Source organism: Nerophis lumbriciformis, linkage group LG36 (assembly GCF_033978685.3).
Source record: "Nerophis lumbriciformis linkage group LG36, RoL_Nlum_v2.1, whole genome shotgun sequence".
Lineage (NCBI taxonomy): Eukaryota > Metazoa > Chordata > Actinopteri > Syngnathiformes > Syngnathidae > Nerophis > Nerophis lumbriciformis.
This window is the reverse complement of record NC_084583.2, coordinates 18,246,508-18,267,295: the sequence shown is the minus strand read 5'-3', so window position 1 is coordinate 18,267,295 and position 20,788 is coordinate 18,246,508. Positions and strand designations below refer to the sequence as shown.

Genomic DNA, 20,788 nt, shown 5'->3' with positions numbered 1-20,788 from the left:
GTGGATCTAACATAATAGTGATAGTCCAGTCCATAGTGGATCTAACATAATAGTGAGAGTCCAGTCCATAGTGGATCTAACATAATAGTGTGAGAGTCCAGTCCATAGTGGATCTAACATAATAGTGTGAGAGTCCAGTCCATAGTGGATCTAACATAATAGTGTGAGAGTCCAGTCCATAGTGGATCTAACATAATAGTGTGAGAGTCCAGTCCATAGTGGATCTAACATAATAGTGTGAGAGTCCAGTCCATAGTGGATCTAACATAATAGTGTGAGAGTCCAGTCCATAGTGGATCTAACATAATAGTGTGAAAGTCCAGTCCATAGTGGATCTAACATAATAGTGAGAGTCCAGTCCATAGTGGATCTAACATAAAAGTGACAGTCCAGTCCATAGTGGATCTAACATAAGTGAGAGAGTCCAGTCCATAGTGGATCTAACATAATAGGGAGAGTCCAGTCCATAGTGGATCTCACATAATAGTGTGAGAGTCCAGTCCATAGTGGATCTAACATAATAGTGTGAGAGTCCAGTCCATAGTGGATCTAACATAATAGTGTGAGAGTCCAGTCCATAGTGGATCTAACATAATAGTGAGAGTCCAGTCCATAGTGGATCTAACATAATAGTGTGAGAGTCCAGTCCATAGTGGATCTAACATAATAGTGTGAGTCCAGTCCATAGTGGATCTAACATAATAGTGTGAGAGTCCAGTCCATAGTGGATCTAACATAATAGTGTGAGAGTCCAGTCCATAGGGGATCTAACATAATAGTGAGGGTCCAGTCCATAGTGGATCTAACATAATAGTGTGGGCGTCAAGTCCATAGTGGATCTAACATAATAGTGTGAGAGTCCAGTCCATAGTGGATCTAATATAATAGTGAGGGTCCAGTCCATAGTGGATCTAACATAATAGTGAGGGTCCAGTCCATAGTGGATCTAACATAATAGTGAGGGTCCAGTCCATAGTGGATCTAACATAATAGTGTGAGAGTTCAGTCCATAGTGGATCTAACATAATAGTGAGAGTCCAGTCCATAGTGGATCTAACATAATAATGAGGGTCCAGTCCATAGTGGATCTAACATAATAGTGAGAGTCCAGTCCATAGTGGATCTAACATAATAGTGTGAGAGTCCAGTCCATAGTGGATCTAACATAATAGTGTGAGAGTCCAGTCCATAGTGGATCTAACATAATAGTGTGAGAGTCCAGTCCATAGTGGATCTAACATAATAGTGTGAGTCCAGTCCATAGTGGATCTAACATAATAGTGTGAGAGTCCAGTCCATAGTGGATCTAACATAATAGTGTGAGAGTCCAGTCCATAGTGGATCTAACATAATAGTGTGAGAGTCCAGTCCATAGTGGATCTAACATAATAGTGTGAGTCCAGTCCATAGTGGATCTAACATAATAGTGTGAGAGTCCAGTCCATAGTGGATCTAACATAATAGTGTGAGAGTCCAGTCCATAGTGGATCTAACATAATAGTGTGAGAGTCCAGTCCATAGTGGATCTAACATAATAGTGAGAGTCCAGTCCATAGTGGATCTAACATAATAGTGTGAGAGTCCAGTCTATAGTGGATCTAACATAATAGTGAGGGTCCAGTCCATAGTGGATCTAACATAATAGTGTGAGAGTCCAGTCCATAGTGGATCTAACATAATAGTGTGAGTCCAGTCCATAGTGGATCTAACATAATAGTGTGAGTCCAGTCCATAGTGGATCTAACATAATAGTGTGAGAGTCCAGTCCATAGTTGATCTAACATAATAGTGTGAGAGTCCAGTCCATAGTGGATCTAACATAATAGTGTGAGTCCAGTCCATAGTGGATCTAACATAATAGTGTGAGAGTCCAGTCCATAGTGGATCTAACATAATAGTGTGAGAGTCCAGTCCATAGTGGATCTAACATAATAGTGTGAGAGTCCAGTCCATAGTGGATCTAACATAATAGTGTGAGTCCAGTCCATAGTGGATCTAACATAATAGTGTGAGAGTCCAGTCCATAGTGGATCTAACATAATAGTGTGAGAGTCCAGTCCATAGTGGATCTAACATAATAGTGTGAGAGTCCAGTCCATAGTGGATCTAACATAATAGTGAGAGTCCAGTCCATAGTGGATCTAACATAATAGTGTGAGAGTCCAGTCTATAGTGGATCTAACATAATAGTGAGGGTCCAGTCCATAGTGGATCTAACATAATAGTGTGAGAGTCCAGTCCATAGTGGATCTAACATAATAGTGTGAGAGTCCAGTCCATAGTGGATCTAACATAATAGTGATAGTCCAGTCCATAGTGGATCTAACATAATAGTGAGAGTCCAGTCCATAGTGGATCTAACATAATAGTGTGAGAGTCCAGTCCATAGTGGATCTAACATAATAGTGTGAGAGTCCAGTCCATAGTGGATCTAACATAATAGTGTGAGAGTCCAGTCCATAGTGGATCTAACATAATAGTGTGAGAGTCCAGTCCATAGTGGATCTAACATAATAGTGTGAGAGTCCAGTCCATAGTGGATCTAACATAATAGTGTGAGAGTCCAGTCCATAGTGGATCTAACATAATAGTGTGAAAGTCCAGTCCATAGTGGATCTAACATAATAGTGAGAGTCCAGTCCATAGTGGATCTAACATAAAAGTGACAGTCCAGTCCATAGTGGATCTAACATAAGTGAGAGAGTCCAGTCCATAGTGGATCTAACATAATAGGGAGAGTCCAGTCCATAGTGGATCTCACATAATAGTGTGAGAGTCCAGTCCATAGTGGATCTAACATAATAGTGTGAGAGTCCAGTCCATAGTGGATCTAACATAATAGTGTGAGAGTCCAGTCCATAGTGGATCTAACATAATAGTGAGAGTCCAGTCCATAGTGGATCTAACATAATAGTGTGAGAGTCCAGTCCATAGTGGATCTAACATAATAGTGTGAGTCCAGTCCATAGTGGATCTAACATAATAGTGTGAGAGTCCAGTCCATAGTGGATCTAACATAATAGTGTGAGAGTCCAGTCCATAGGGGATCTAACATAATAGTGAGGGTCCAGTCCATAGTGGATCTAACATAATAGTGTGGGCGTCAAGTCCATAGTGGATCTAACATAATAGTGTGAGAGTCCAGTCCATAGTGGATCTAATATAATAGTGAGGGTCCAGTCCATAGTGGATCTAACATAATAGTGAGGGTCCAGTCCATAGTGGATCTAACATAATAGTGAGGGTCCAGTCCATAGTGGATCTAACATAATAGTGTGAGAGTTCAGTCCATAGTGGATCTAACATAATAGTGAGAGTCCAGTCCATAGTGGATCTAACATAATAATGAGGGTCCAGTCCATAGTGGATCTAACATAATAGTGAGAGTCCAGTCCATAGTGGATCTAACATAATAGTGTGAGAGTCCAGTCCATAGTGGATCTAACATAATAGTGTGAGAGTCCAGTCCATAGTGGATCTAACATAATAGTGTGAGAGTCCAGTCCATAGTGGATCTAACATAATAGTGTGAGTCCAGTCCATAGTGGATCTAACATAATAGTGTGAGAGTCCAGTCCATAGTGGATCTAACATAATAGTGTGAGAGTCCAGTCCATAGTGGATCTAACATAATAGTGTGAGAGTCCAGTCCATAGTGGATCTAACATAATAGTGTGAGTCCAGTCCATAGTGGATCTAACATAATAGTGTGAGAGTCCAGTCCATAGTGGATCTAACATAATAGTGTGAGAGTCCAGTCCATAGTGGATCTAACATAATAGTGTGAGAGTCCAGTCCATAGTGGATCTAACATAATAGTGAGAGTCCAGTCCATAGTGGATCTAACATAATAGTGTGAGAGTCCAGTCTATAGTGGATCTAACATAATAGTGAGGGTCCAGTCCATAGTGGATCTAACATAATAGTGTGAGAGTCCAGTCCATAGTGGATCTAACATAATAGTGTGAGTCCAGTCCATAGTGGATCTAACATAATAGTGTGAGTCCAGTCCATAGTGGATCTAACATAATAGTGTGAGAGTCCAGTCCATAGTTGATCTAACATAATAGTGTGAGAGTCCAGTCCATAGTGGATCTAACATAATAGTGTGAGTCCAGTCCATAGTGGATCTAACATAATAGTGTGAGAGTCCAGTCCATAGTGGATCTAACATAATAGTGTGAGAGTCCAGTCCATAGTGGATCTAACATAATAGTGTGAGAGTCCAGTCCATAGTGGATCTAACATAATAGTGAGAGTCCAGTCCATAGTGGATCTAACATAATAGTGTGAGAGTCCAGTCCATAGTGGATCTAACATAATAGTGTGAGTCCAGTCCATAGTGGATCTAACATAATAGTGTGAGAGTCCAGTCCATAGTGGATCTAACATAATAGTGTGAGAGTCCAGTCCATAGGGGATCTAACATAATAGTGAGGGTCCAGTCCATAGTGGATCTAACATAATAGTGTGGGCGTCAAGTCCATAGTGGATCTAACATAATAGTGTGAGAGTCTAGTCCATAGTGGATCTAATATAATAGTGAGGGTCCAGTCCATAGTGGATCTAACATAATAGTGAGGGTCCAGTCCATAGTGGATCTAACATAATAGTGTGAGAGTTCAGTCCATAGTGGATCTAACATAATAGTGAGAGTCCAGTCCATAGTGGATCTAACATAATAATGAGGGTCCAGTCCATAGTGGATCTAACATAATAGTGAGAGTCCAGTCCATAGTGGATCTAACATAATAGTGTGAGAGTCCAGTCCATAGTGGATCTAACATAATAGTGTGAGAGTCCAGTCCATAGTGGATCTAACATAATAGTGTGAGAGTCCAGTCCATAGTGGATCTAACATAATAGTGTGAGTCCAGTCCATAGTGGATCTAACATAATAGTGTGAGAGTCCAGTCCATAGTGGATCTAACATAATAGTGTGAGAGTCCAGTCCATAGTGGATCTAACATAATAGTGTGAGAGTCCAGTCCATAGTGGATCTAACATAATAGTGTGAGTCCAGTCCATAGTGGATCTAACATAATAGTGTGAGAGTCCAGTCCATAGTGGATCTAACATAATAGTGTGAGAGTCCAGTCCATAGTGGATCTAACATAATAGTGTGAGAGTCCAGTCCATAGTGGATCTAACATAATAGTGAGAGTCCAGTCCATAGTGGATCTAACATAATAGTGTGAGAGTCCAGTCTATAGTGGATCTAACATAATAGTGAGGGTCCAGTCCATAGTGGATCTAACATAATAGTGTGAGAGTCCAGTCCATAGTGGATCTAACATAATAGTGTGAGAGTCCAGTCCATAGTGGATCTAACATAATAGTGATAGTCCAGTCCATAGTGGATCTAACATAATAGTGAGAGTCCAGTCCATAGTGGATCTAACATAATAGTGTGAGAGTCCAGTCCATAGTGGATCTAACATAATAGTGTGAGAGTCCAGTCCATAGTGGATCTAACATAATAGTGTGAGAGTCCAGTCCATAGTGGATCTAACATAATAGTGTGAGAGTCCAGTCCATAGTGGATCTAACATAATAGTGTGAGAGTCCAGTCCATAGTGGATCTAACATAATAGTGTGAGAGTCCAGTCCATAGTGGATCTAACATAATAGTGTGAAAGTCCAGTCCATAGTGGATCTAACATAATAGTGAGAGTCCAGTCCATAGTGGATCTAACATAAAAGTGACAGTCCAGTCCATAGTGGATCTAACATAAGTGAGAGAGTCCAGTCCATAGTGGATCTAACATAATAGGGAGAGTCCAGTCCATAGTGGATCTCACATAATAGTGTGAGAGTCCAGTCCATAGTGGATCTAACATAATAGTGTGGGCGTCAAGTCCATAGTGGATCTAACATAATAGTGTGAGAGTCCAGTCCATAGTGGATCTAACATAATAGTGTGAGAGTCCAGTCCATAGTGGATCTAACATAATAGTGTGAGAGTCCAGTCCATAGTGGATCTAACATAATAGTGTGAGAGTCCAGTCCATAGTGGATCTAACATAATAGTGTGAAAGTCCAGTCCATAGTGGATCTAACATAATAGTGAGAGTCCAGTCCATAGTGGATCTAACATAAAAGTGACAGTCCAGTCCATAGTGGATCTAACATAAGTGAGAGAGTCCAGTCCATAGTGGATCTAACATAATAGGGAGAGTCCAGTCCATTGTGGATCTCACATAATAGTGTGAGAGTCCAGTCCATAGTGGATCTAACATAATAGTGTGGGCGTCAAGTCCATAGTGGATCTAACATAATAGTGTGAGAGTCCAGTCCATAGTGGATCTAACATAATAGTGTGAGAGTCCAGTCCATAGTGGATCTAACATAATAGTGTGAGAGTCCAGTCCATAGTGGATCTAACATAATAGTGTGAGAGTCCAGTCCATAGTGGATCTAACATAATAGTGTGAAAGTCCAGTCCATAGTGGATCTAACATAATAGTGAGAGTCCAGTCCATAGTGGATCTAACATAAAAGTGACAGTCCAGTCCATAGTGGATCTAACATAAGTGAGAGAGTCCAGTCCATAGTGGATCTAACATAATAGGGAGAGTCCAGTCCATAGTGGATCTCACATAATAGTGTGAGAGTCCAGTCCATAGTGGATCTAACATAATAGTGTGGGCGTCAAGTCCATAGTGGATCTAACATAATAGTGTGAGAGTCCAGTCCATAGTGGATCTAACATAATAGTGTGAGAGTCCAGTCCATAGTGGATCTAACATAATAGTGTGAGAGTCCAGTCCATAGTGGATCTAACATAATAGTGTGAGAGTCCAGTCCATAGTGGATCTAACATAATAGTGTGAGAGTCCAGTCCATAGTGGATCTAACATAATAGTGTGAGAGTCCAGTCCATAGTGGATCTAACATAATAGTGTGAGAGTCCAGTCCATAGTGGATCTAACATAATAGTGTGAGTCCAGTCCATAGTGGATCTAACATAATAGTGTGAGAGTCATGTCCATAGTGGATCTAACATAATAGTGTGAGAGTCCAGTCCATAGTGGATCTAACATAATAGTGTGAGAGTCCAGTCCATAGTGGATCTAACATAATAGTGTGAGTCCAGTCCATAGTGGATCTAACATAATAGTGTGAGAGTCCAGTCCATAGTGGATCTAACATAATAGTGTGAGAGTCCAGTCCATAGTGGATCTAACATAATAGTGTGAGAGTCCAGTCCATAGTGGATCTAACATAATAGTGAGAGTCCAGTCCATAGTGGATCTAACATAATAGTGTGAGAGTCCAGTCTATAGTGGATCTAACATAATAGTGAGGGTCCAGTCCATAGTGGATCTAACATAATAGTGTGAGAGTCCAGTCCATAGTGGATCTAACATAATAGTGTGAGAGTCCAGTCCATAGTGGATCCAACATAATAGTGATAGTCCAGTCCATAGTGGATCTAACATAATAGTGAGAGTCCAGTCCATAGTGGATCTAACATAATAGTGTGAGAGTCCAGTCCATAGTGGATCTAACATAATAGTGTGAGAGTCCAGTCCATAGTGGATCTAACATAATAGTGTGAGAGTCCAGTCCATAGTGGATCTAACATAATAGTGTGAGAGTCCAGTCCATAGTGGATCTAACATAATAGTGTGAAAGTCCAGTCCATAGTGGATCTAACATAATAGTGAGAGTCCAGTCCATAGTGGATCTAACATAAAAGTGACAGTCCAGTCCATAGTGGATCTAACATAAGTGAGAGAGTCCAGTCCATAGTGGATCTAACATAATAGGGAGAGTCCAGTCCATAGTGGATCTCACATAATAGTGTGAGAGTCCAGTCCATAGTGGATCTAACATAATAGTGTGGGCGTCAAGTCCATAGTGGATCTAACATAATAGTGTGAGAGTCCAGTCCATAGTGGATCTAACATAATAGTGTGAGAGTCCAGTCCATAGTGGATCTAACATAATAGTGTGAGAGTCCAGTCCATAGTGGATCTAACATAATAGTGTGAGAGTCCAGTCCATAGTGGATCTAACATAATAGTGTGAGAGTCCAGTCCATAGTGGATCTAACATAATAGTGTGAAAGTCCAGTCCATAGTGGATCTAACATAATAGTGAGAGTCCAGTCCATAGTGGATCTAACATAAAAGTGACAGTCCAGTCCATAGTGGATCTAACATAAGTGAGAGAGTCCAGTCCATAGTGGATCTAACATAATAGGGAGAGTCCAGTCCATTGTGGATCTCACATAATAGTGTGAGAGTCCAGTCCATAGTGGATCTAACATAATAGTGTGGGCGTCAAGTCCATAGTGGATCTAACATAATAGTGTGAGATTCCAGTCCATAGTGGATCTAACATAATAGTGTGAGAGTCCAGTCCATAGTGGATCTAACATAATAGTGTGAGAGTCCAGTCCATAGTGGATCTAACATAATAGTGTGAGAGTCCAGTCCATAGTGGATCTAACATAATAGTGTGAAAGTCCAGTCCATAGTGGATCTAACATAATAGTGAGAGTCCAGTCCATAGTGGATCTAACATAAAAGTGACAGTCCAGTCCATAGTGGATCTAACATAAGTGAGAGAGTCCAGTCCATAGTGGATCTAACATAATAGGGAGAGTCCAGTCCATAGTGGATCTCACATAATAGTGTGAGAGTCCAGTCCATAGTGGATCTAACATAATAGTGTGGGCGTCAAGTCCATAGTGGATCTAACATAATAGTGTGAGAGTCCAGTCCATAGTGGATCTAACATAATAGTGTGAGAGTCCAGTCCATAGTGGATCTAACATAATAGTGTGAGAGTCCAGTCCATAGTGGATCTAACATAATAGTGTGAGAGTCCAGTCCATAGTGGATCTAACATAATAGTGTGAGAGTCCAGTCCATAGTGGATCTAACATAATAGTGTGAAAGTCCAGTCCATAGTGGATCTAACATAATAGTGAGAGTCCTGTCCATAGTGGATCTAACATAAAAGTGACAGTCCAGTCCATAGTGGATCTAACATAAGTGAGAGAGTCCAGTCCATAGTGGATCTAACATAATAGGGAGAGTCCAGTCCATTGTGGATCTCACATAATAGTGTGAGAGTCCAGTCCATAGTGGAACTAACATAATAGTGTGGGCGTCAAGTCCATAGTGGATCTAACATAATAGTGTGAGAGTCCAGTCCATAGTGGATCTAACATAATAGTGTGAGAGTCCAGTCCATAGTGGATCTAACATAATAGTGTGAGAGTCCAGTCCATAGTGGATCTAACATAATAGTGTGAGAGTCCAGTCCATAGTGGATCTAACATAATAGTGTGAGAGTCCAGTCCATAGTGGATCTAACATAATAGTGAGAGTCCAGTCCATAGTGGATATAACATAATAGTGTGAGAGTCCAGTCCATAGTGGATCTAACATAATAGTGAGAGTCCAGTCCATAGTGGATCTAACATAATAGTGTGAGAGTCCAGTCCATAGTGGATCTAACATAATAGTGAGAGTCCAGTCCATAGTGGATCTAACATAATAGTGAAAGTCCAGTCCATAGTGGATCTAACATAATAGTGTGAGAGTCCAGTCCATAGTGGATCTAACATAAGTGAGAGAGTCCAGTCCATAGTGGATCTAACATAATAGGGAGAGTCCAGTCCATAGTGGATCTCACATAATAGTGTGAGAGTCCAGTCCATAGTGGATCTAACATAATAGTGTGGGCGTCAAGTCCATAGTGGATCTAACATAATAGTGTGAGAGTCCAGTCCATAGTGGATCTAACATATTAGTGTGAGAGTCCAGTCCATAGTGGATCTAACATAATAGTGTGAGAGTCCAGTCCATAGTGGATCTAACATAATAGTGTGAGAGTCCAGTCCATAGTGGATCTAACATAATAGTGTGAAAGTCCAGTCCATAGTGGATCTAACATAATAGTGAGAGTCCAGTCCATAGTGGATCTAACATAAAAGTGACAGTCCAGTCCATAGTGGATCTAACATAAGTGAGAGAGTCCAGTCCATAGTGGATCTAACATAATAGGGAGAGTCCAGTCCATTGTGGATCTCACATAATAGTGTGAGAGTCCAGTCCATAGTGGATCTAACATAATAGTGTGGGCGTCAAGTCCATAGTGGATCTAACATAATAGTGTGAGAGTCCAGTCCATAGTGGATCTAACATAATAGTGTGAGAGTCCAGTCCATAGTGGATCTAACATAATAGTGTAAGAGTCCAGTCCATAGTGGATCTAACATAATAGTGTGAGAGTCCAGTCCATAGTGGATCTAACATAATAGTGTGAAAGTCCAGTCCATAGTGGATCTAACATAATAGTGAGAGTCCAGTCCATAGTGGATCTAACATAAAAGTGACAGTCCAGTCCATAGTGGATCTAACATAAGTGAGAGAGTCCAGTCCATAGTGGATCTAACATAATAGGGAGAGTCCAGTCCATAGTGGATCTCACATAATAGTGTGAGAGTCCAGTCCATAGTGGATCTAACATAATAGTGTGGGCGTCAAGTCCATAGTGGATCTAACATAATAGTGTGAGAGTCCAGTCCATAGTGGATCTAACATAATAGTGTGAGAGTCCAGTCCATAGTGGATCTAACATAATAGTGTGAGAGTCCAGTCCATAGTGGATCTAACATAATAGTGTGAGAGTCCAGTCCATAGTGGATCTAACATAATAGTGTGAGAGTCCAGTCCATAGTGGATCTAACATAATAGTGTGAGAGTCCAGTCCATAGTGGATCTAACATAATAGTGTGAGAGTCCAGTCCATAGTGGATCTAACATAATAGTGTGAGTCCAGTCCATAGTGGATCTAACATAATAGTGTGAGAGTCCAGTCCATAGTGGATCTAACATAATAGTGTGAGAGTCCAGTCCATAGTGGATCTAACATAATAGTGTGAGAGTCCAGTCCATAGTGGATCTAACATAATAGTGTGAGTCCAGTCCATAGTGGATCTAACATAATAGTGTGAGAGTCCAGTCCATAGTGGATCTAACATAATAGTGTGAGAGTCCAGTCCATAGTGGATCTAACATAATAGTGTGAGAGTCCAGTCCATAGTGGATCTAACATAATAGTGAGAGTCCAGTCCATAGTGGATCTAACATAATAGTGTGAGAGTCCAGTCTATAGTGGATCTAACATAATAGTGAGGGTCCAGTCCATAGTGGATCTAACATAATAGTGTGAGAGTCCAGTCCATAGTGGATCTAACATAATAGTGTGAGAGTCCAGTCCATAGTGGATCCAACATAATAGTGATAGTCCAGTCCATAGTGGATCTAACATAATAGTGAGAGTCCAGTCCATAGTGGATCTAACATAATAGTGTGAGAGTCCAGTCCATAGTGGATCTAACATAATAGTGTGAGAGTCCAGTCCATAGTGGATCTAACATAATAGTGTGAGAGTCCAGTCCATAGTGGATCTAACATAATAGTGTGAGAGTCCAGTCCATAGTGGATCTAACATAATAGTGTGAAAGTCCAGTCCATAGTGGATCTAACATAATAGTGAGAGTCCAGTCCATAGTGGATCTAACATAAAAGTGACAGTCCAGTCCATAGTGGATCTAACATAAGTGAGAGAGTCCAGTCCATAGTGGATCTAACATAATAGGGAGAGTCCAGTCCATAGTGGATCTCACATAATAGTGTGAGAGTCCAGTCCATAGTGGATCTAACATAATAGTGTGGGCGTCAAGTCCATAGTGGATCTAACATAATAGTGTGAGAGTCCAGTCCATAGTGGATCTAACATAATAGTGTGAGAGTCCAGTCCATAGTGGATCTAACATAATAGTGTGAGAGTCCAGTCCATAGTGGATCTAACATAATAGTGTGAGAGTCCAGTCCATAGTGGATCTAACATAATAGTGTGAGAGTCCAGTCCATAGTGGATCTAACATAATAGTGTGAAAGTCCAGTCCATAGTGGATCTAACATAATAGTGAGAGTCCAGTCCATAGTGGATCTAACATAAAAGTGACAGTCCAGTCCATAGTGGATCTAACATAAGTGAGAGAGTCCAGTCCATAGTGGATCTAACATAATAGGGAGAGTCCAGTCCATTGTGGATCTCACATAATAGTGTGAGAGTCCAGTCCATAGTGGATCTAACATAATAGTGTGGGCGTCAAGTCCATAGTGGATCTAACATAATAGTGTGAGATTCCAGTCCATAGTGGATCTAACATAATAGTGTGAGAGTCCAGTCCATAGTGGATCTAACATAATAGTGTGAGAGTCCAGTCCATAGTGGATCTAACATAATAGTGTGAGAGTCCAGTCCATAGTGGATCTAACATAATAGTGTGAAAGTCCAGTCCATAGTGGATCTAACATAATAGTGAGAGTCCAGTCCATAGTGGATCTAACATAAAAGTGACAGTCCAGTCCATAGTGGATCTAACATAAGTGAGAGAGTCCAGTCCATAGTGGATCTAACATAATAGGGAGAGTCCAGTCCATAGTGGATCTCACATAATAGTGTGAGAGTCCAGTCCATAGTGGATCTAACATAATAGTGTGGGCGTCAAGTCCATAGTGGATCTAACATAATAGTGTGAGAGTCCAGTCCATAGTGGATCTAACATAATAGTGTGAGAGTCCAGTCCATAGTGGATCTAACATAATAGTGTGAGAGTCCAGTCCATAGTGGATCTAACATAATAGTGTGAGAGTCCAGTCCATAGTGGATCTAACATAATAGTGTGAAAGTCCAGTCCATAGTGGATCTAACATAATAGTGAGAGTCCTGTCCATAGTGGATCTAACATAAAAGTGACAGTCCAGTCCATAGTGGATCTAACATAAGTGAGAGAGTCCAGTCCATAGTGGATCTAACATAATAGGGAGAGTCCAGTCCATTGTGGATCTCACATAATAGTGTGAGAGTCCAGTCCATAGTGGAACTAACATAATAGTGTGGGCGTCAAGTCCATAGTGGATCTAACATAATAGTGTGAGAGTCCAGTCCATAGTGGATCTAACATAATAGTGTGAGAGTCCAGTCCATAGTGGATCTAACATAATAGTGTGAGAGTCCAGTCCATAGTGGATCTAACATAATAGTGTGAGAGTCCAGTCCATAGTGGATCTAACATAATAGTGTGAGAGTCCAGTCCATAGTGGATCTAACATAATAGTGAGAGTCCAGTCCATAGTGGATATAACATAATAGTGTGAGAGTCCAGTCCATAGTGGATCTAACATAATAGTGAGAGTCCAGTCCATAGTGGATCTAACATAATAGTGTGAGAGTCCAGTCCATAGTGGATCTAACATAATAGTGAGAGTCCAGTCCATAGTGGATCTAACATAATAGTGAAAGTCCAGTCCATAGTGGATCTAACATAATAGTGTGAGAGTCCAGTCCATAGTGGGTCTAACATAATAGTGTGAGAGTCCAGTCCATAGTGGATCTAACATAATAGTGTGAAAGTCCAGTCCATAGTGGATCTAACATAATAGTGAGAGTCCAGTCCATAGTGGATCTAACATAAAAGTGACAGTCCAGTCCATAGTGGATCTAACATAAGTGAGAGAGTCCAGTCCATAGTGGATCTAACATAATAGGGAGAATCCAGTCCATAGTGGATCTCACATAATAGTGTGAGAGTCCAGTCCATAGTGGATCTAACATAATAGTGTGGGTGTCAAGTCCATAGTGGATCTAACATAATAGTGTGAGAGTCCAGTCCATAGTGGATCTAACATAATAGTGAGAGTCCAGTTCATAGTGGATCTAACATAATAGTGTGAGAGTCCAGTCCATAGTGGATCTAACATAATAGTGTGAGAGTCCAGTCCATAGTGGATCTAACATAATAGTGTGAGAGTCCAGTCCATAGTGGATCTAACATAATAGTGAGAGTCCAGTTCATAGTGGATCTAACATAATAGTGAGGGTCCAGTCCATAGTGGATCTAACATAATAGTGAGGGTCCAGTCCATAGTGGATCTGACATAATAGTGAGGGTCCAATCCATAGTGGATCTAACATAATAGTGTGAGAGTCCAGTCCATAGTGAATCTAACATAATAGTGTGAGAGTCCAGTCCATAGTGGATCTAACATAATAGTGTGAGAGTCCAGTCCATAGTGGATCTAACATAATAGTGAGAGTCCAGTCCATAGTGGATCTAACATAATAGTGTGAGAGTCCAGTCCATAGTGGATCTAACATAATAGTGAGGGTCCAGTCCATAGTGGATCTAACATAATAGTGTGAGAGTTCAGTCCATAGTGGATCTAACATAATAGTGAGAGTCCAGTCCATAGTGGATCTAACATAATAGTGTGAGAGTCCAGTCCATAGTGGATCTAACATAATAGTGTGAAAGTCCAGTCCATAGTGGATCTAACATAATAGTGAGGGTCCAGTCCATAGTGGATCTAACATAATAGTGAGAGTCCAGTCCATAGTGGATCTAACATAATAGTGAGAGTCCAGTCCATAGTGGATCTAACATAATAGTGTGAGAGTCCAGTCCATAGTGGATCTAACATAATAGTGATAGTCCAGTCCATAGTGGATCTAACATAATAGTGTGAGAATCCAGTCCATAGTGGATCTAACATAATAGTGAGGGTCCAGTCCATAGTCGATCTAACATAATAGTGTGAGAGTCCAGTCCATAGTGGATCTAACATAATAGTGTGAGAGTCCTGTCCATAGTGGATCTAACATAATAGTGTGAGAGTCCAGTCCATAGTGGATCTAACATAATAGTGTGAGAGTCCAGTCCATAGTGGATCTAACATAATAGTGTGAGAGTCCTGTCCATAGTGGATCTAACATAATAGTGTGAGAGTCCAGTCCATAGTGGATCTAACATAATAGTGAGAGTCCAGTCCATAGTGGATCTAACATGATAGTGTGAGAGTCCAGTCCATAGTGGATCTAGCATAATAGTGAGAGTCCAGTCCATAGTGGATCTAACATAATAGTGTGAGAGTCCAGTCCATAGTGGATCTAACATAAAAGTGACAGTCCAGTCCATAGTGGATCTAACATAAGTGAGAGAGTCCAGTCCATAGTGGATCTAACATAATAGGGAGAGTCCAGTCCATAGTGGATCTCACATAATAGTGTGAGAGTCCAGTCCATATTGGATCTAACATAATAGTGTGGGCGTCAAGTCCATAGTGGATCTAACATAATAGTGTGAGAGTCCAGTCCATAGTGGATCTAACATAATAGTGAGAGTCCAGTTCATAGCGGATCTAACATAATAGTGTGAGAGTCCAGTCCATAGTGGATCTAACATAATAGTGAGAGTCCAGTCCATAGTGGATCTAACATAATAGTGAGAGTCCAGTCCATAGTGGATCTAACATAATAGTGAGAGTCCAGTCCATAGTGGATCTAACATAATAGTGAGGGTCCAGTCCATAGTGGATCTAACATAATAGTGTGAGAGTCCAGTCCATAGTGGATCTAACATAATAGTGTGAGAGTCCAGTCCATAGTGGATCTAACATAATAGTGTGAGAGTCCAGTCCATAGTGGATCTAACATAATAGTGTGAGAGTCCAGTCCATAGTGGATCTAACATAATAGTGTGAGAGTCCAGTCCATAGTGGATCTAACATAATAGTGAGAGTCCAGTCCATAGTGGATCTAACATAATAGTGAGAGTCCAGTCCATAGTGGATCTAACATAAAAGTGAGAGTCCAGTCCATAGTGGATCTAACATAATAGTGAGGGTCCAGTCCATAGTGGATCTAACATAATAGTGTGAGAGTCCAGTCCATAGTGGATCTAACATAATAGTGTGAGAGTCCAGTCCATAGTGGATCTAACATAATAGTGTGAGAGTCCAGTCCATAGTGGATCTAACATAATAGTGTGAGAGTCCAGTCCATAGTGGATCTAACATAATAGTGTGAGAGTCCAGTCCATAGTGGATCTAACATAATAGTGAGAGTCCAGTCCATAGTGGATCTAACATAATAGTGAGAGTCCAGTCCCTAGTGGATCTAACATAATAGTGAGGGTCCAGTCCATAGTGGATCTAACATAATAGTGTTAGAGTCCAGTCCATAGTGGATCTAACATAATAGTGTGAGAGTCCAGTCCATAGTGGATCTAACATAATAGTGAGGGTCCAGTCCATAGTGGATCTAACATAATAGTGAGAGTCCAGTTCATAGTGGATCTAACATAATAGTGTGAGAGTCCAGTCCATAGTGGATCTAACATAATAGTGAGGGTCCAGTCCATAGTGGATCTAACATAATAGTGTGAGAGTCCAGTCCATAGTGGATCTAACATAATAGTGTGAGAGTCCAGTCCATAGTGGATCTAACATAATAGTGAGGGTCCAGTCCATAGTGGATCTAACATAATAGTGAGAGTCCAGTTCATAGTGGATCTAACATAATAGTGTGAGAGTCCAGTCCATAGTGGATCTAACATAATAGTGAGAGTCCAGTCCATAGTGGATCTAACATAACAGTGTGAGAGTCCAGTCCATAGTGGATCTAACATAATAGTGTGAGAGTCCAGTCCATAGTAGATCTAACATAATAGTGTGAGAGTCCAGTCCATAGTGGATCTAACATAATAGTGTGAAAGTCCAGTCCATAGTGGATCTAACATAATAGTGAGAGTCCAGTCCATAGTGGATCTAACATAAAAGTGACAGTCCAGTCCATAGTGGATCTAACATAATAGTGAGGGTCAAGTCCATAGTGGATCTAACATAATAGTGTGAGAGTCCAGTCCATAGTGGATCTAACATAATAGTGTGAGAGTCCAGTCCATAGTAGATCTAACATAATAGTGTGAGAGTCCAGTCCATAGTGGATCTAACATAATAGTGTGAAAGTCCAGTCCATAGTGGATCTAACATAATAGTGAGAGTCCAGTCCATAGTGGATCTAACATAAAAGTGACAGTCCAGTCCATAGTGGATCTAACATAATAGTGAGGGTCAAGTCCATAGTGGATCTAACATAATAGTGTGAGAGTCCAGTCCATAGTGGATCTAACATAATAGTGTGAGAGTCCAGTCCATAGTGGATCCAACATAATAGTGTGAGAGTCCAGTCCATAGTGGATCTAACATAATAGTGTGAGAGTCCAGTCCATAGTGGATCTAACATAATAGTGTGAGAGTCCAGTCCATAGTGGATCCAACATAATAGTGAGGGTCAAGTCCATAGTTCCCAAACTCTGCACTTTTCTTATAATAAAGTTGACTTTGGAATATTTAGGAGCGAGGAAATTTCAGGACTGGATTTGTTGCACAGGTGGCATCCTATGACAGTTCCACGCTGGAAATCACTGAGAGCGGCCCATTCTTTCACTAATGTTTGTAGAAACCTAAGCCTAAGTGCTGGATTTGATACACCGGGCCAAGTGATTAGGACACCTGATAATCATCATTTGGATGGGTGGCCAAATACTTTTGGCAATATAGTGTATCCATCATGACGGGACGCACATAAAAGTCTCAAATACCTGAAAATGAACAGGAAGTCAGCCATTTTGGGTGCTACAAAGGTGTGGTACTTGAACAAACTCCTCCTAGGGACTGTGGCCAAATGAGTCTGTATTACAATGACAGATACTCCACATAGAAGTGATGATAAATTGCAAACATTTGCCTACGCCATAAGATGTGGGCGTGGCCAGGCGCCAAACATTGCTCTGATGATTTGCCACAAAACACAAAACATTAATTAAAGCTGCAAGCAGCATTGGTCGGGCCCGCGTATTTGGCAGGTGCTATTCCTAAGTGTCCCAATACTTTTGTGTAGTGTACCTACCTTGTCTGCATTGTGTGGGCACGTTGGTGTTTCCTGCTTTTAAGCAGCCATCTTAAAAAAACAGCAGCGCAGCAGCATCAGCGCAGCGGGTCTTTGAAGGGTCATAAAATCAAAACCGGAGCAGTTAGAAAAAAAGCGCTTCTGTCATTGTAATGACAAGGGTTCAATCTCTCTCCTGTGTTAGTTTGAAGGCGAAACGACAAACGTGCTCAGAGGAGTTCGTTTTTGAAGGAAGGTGACCGGTTTTTACAAAAAATTTGTTTTGAAGGGGGAATAGCAAACTTCCTGTTGATTTTTGCTGGGGGTTGTCAAATTATGAAATTTAGGTCTAAGTGAGACCTACGGAGAAGTTTTTGTTTCATGTCTCTCCGACCTTCCCAGTGGGAGTTAGAGGCAGTTTTGTCATTTTTTTCTTCCGAGGAGCAGGTTTTTTTGCGTTTTATTAAAAAATTGCAGTAGAGCGCAATTTTGAGATTTGGGGTTAGGTTTTGTTTTTAGATTGCAATGTTTGCCAGTCCTGATGTGTGCGTTCAGTTTGGTGAGTTTTGAAGCATGTTAAGGGGGTCAAAATACAGCTCAAAGAGGCAAAAGTTACTGTTTTTAGTACTTTTTTGTCTTGAAGGGGGAATTGCCAACTTCCTGTAGATTTTTGCCCAAGGAAATTAATTCAGGAAAGGTAGGTACATATAGGTTTTTGTTTCATGTCTCTATGACATTCCTACTGGGAGTTAGAGGCAGTTTTCTTTCTAGGGGGCGCTAGAGCGCAATTTTGAATTTTGGGGTTCGGTTTTTTCATTAAAAGGCAATTTTTGGAGGTCCTGTGTGTTAAATTTGGTGAGTTTTGAAGTATGTTAAGGGGGTCAAATTACAGCGCAAAGCTGCAAAGTGCGGAAGAATAATAATAAAGAATAAAACCTTACAAATTCAATAGGTCCTTATGTCCCATTGCATAAGGACTCCCTTTGGGAGTCCTTATACAATGGGCCATGCGGGCCCTAATAACTTGGCTTCACTAATTCAGATCTTGATCTAATTTGGTAGAAATGATGACGATGACACCCTGAAGTGCCCGATGAGTCAGTACCTGTTCCTACCTACCTGTAGTGGGCGGAGTCTAATAAACTGCCCCACCCCTTCACCAATCTTGCCTAAGGTGATCAGAGATGGATACTAAACTGATGGCTGATGATGAATTGCAAAAAAAAAATGTTGTGCAAATGCCAGGATGTGGGCGTGGCATAGCGCCAAGTTTTGATCTGATGGTTCGCCACAAAACACGAAACATTAGTAACTCTGTGTCACAAGTTCAGATCTTGATCCTATCTGCTATTAATGATGATTCATTTCATTTTAATTTATTTTAAATTATTTCATTTTTATCTTACCACAAACAGCAGAGCAAGGCCCTCAGGAGCCATGCCGAGCACGGCAAGGGCCCTACTGACATTGCTGTGTTTTTTCTTCTAAACGTCTGCACGCCTTTTTGAGGCCCTTAACTTGCAGGAAAAGTCTTTTTATTTGGCAGGTGCGTCGGGTACGGAGAAAAATGTTATAATTTGGGTCAGGGCATCGAGAAGGACGCATTAACCCCGCGGTTGAATTGAATATTATTGTCATTATTATTTCTGTTAACTACCATCTGTTTTATGCGTGACCCAGGTGACCTTCGACCCTGAAGTGTTCTTTAACATCCTGCTCCCGCCCATCATCTTCCACGCTGGATACAGCTTAAAGAGGGTGAGGAAACCTTCTTGATGACATCATCAACAGACATTCATGATGTGTTCACGTCTGTGTCCTGCAGAGACACTTTTTCCGCAACATGGGCTCCATTCTGGCGTACGCCTTCTTGGGGACGCTCATTTCCTGTTTTGTCATCGGGTAAGAGTCTCATCTAATTATTCATCTAATTATTGTGATTGTTATTCATGTTCCTGTTTGCCAGCTTGTTAATGTACGGCTGTGTGACGCTGATGAAGAAGATGGGGCAACTCAACGGGGACTTCTTCTTCACCGACTGTCTGTTCTTCGGCGCCATCGTCTCCGCCACAGACCCCGGTACGTCTCTTGATGCGTACATCTAGACATATAAGTAGAACGTGGACCTCATTTGGATCAGCACCATAGTGTGTCTTTGTCACCAAGCACACTATCACCTTTTGTCCCGTGTTGCCATAGTGACGGTGCTGGCCATCTTCAACGAGCTGCAGGTGGACGTGGACTTGTACGCGCTGTTGTTTGGCGAGAGCGTGCTCAACGACGCCGTGGCTTTGGTTCTCTCCTCGTAAGTCACACTTATAACACTTTGGCTTGCGTTCCAGCACAAATTTGTCTTTTTCGCAGTGTAATTAAAATCAGTGTAACAAATTTAGTGTAAAAAAAAATCAGTGCTTAAAAATTCAGTGCTGAAAAATTCCATGTAAAAAAATTCAATGTAAAAAAATCGGTGTAAAAGATTCAGTGCTAAAAAATCAGTGTAATTAAATTCAGTTATTAAAAGTTCAATGTAAAAAAAAAAATCAGTGCTGAAGAATTCAGTGTTTAAAAATTCAATGTAAAACAAATTCAGAGCTGAAAAATTCAGTGTTAAAAAAATTCAGTGCTAAAAAAATCAATGTAATTAAATTCAGTGTTTTAAAGTTCAGTGTAAATAAATTCAGTGCTGAAAAATTCAGTGTAAAACAAATTCAGTGCTGGAAAATTTAGAGCTGAAAAATTAATTTTTAAAAAAAATCAGTGAAAAAAATTCAGTGCTAAAAAAAATCAGTGTAATTAAATTCAGTGCTGAAAAATTCAGTGTTTAAAAATTCGAAACTGAAAAATTCAGTGTTAAAAAAATCTGTGTAATTAAATTCAGTGTTTAAAAGTTCTGTGTAAAAAAAATTCAGTAGTGAGAAATTCAGTGTAACAAAATTCAGTGCTTAAAAATTCAGTGCTGAAAAATTCCATGTAAAAAAATTCAATGTTTAAAATTTCTGTGTAAAAAAATCGGTGTAAAAGATTCAGT

General features: G+C 40.5%; 1 protein-coding gene across 2 annotated transcripts in view; it reads left to right on the top strand.

The window, feature by feature from the left end:
• The window catches only part of slc9a6a (solute carrier family 9 member A6a), a 61,398-nt gene that overhangs the window by 12,773 nt on the left and 27,837 nt on the right, over window positions 1–20,788 (top strand). For both annotated transcript variants that reach the window (XM_061930556.2, XM_072912376.1), the window contains exons 3-6: window positions 19,441–19,518; window positions 19,586–19,662; window positions 19,727–19,839; window positions 19,960–20,065. In XM_061930556.2, the coding sequence (XP_061786540.2) occupies window positions 19,441–19,518; window positions 19,586–19,662; window positions 19,727–19,839; window positions 19,960–20,065 (374 nt within the window). The remainder of the gene's footprint in view (window positions 1–19,440; window positions 19,519–19,585; window positions 19,663–19,726; window positions 19,840–19,959; window positions 20,066–20,788) is intronic.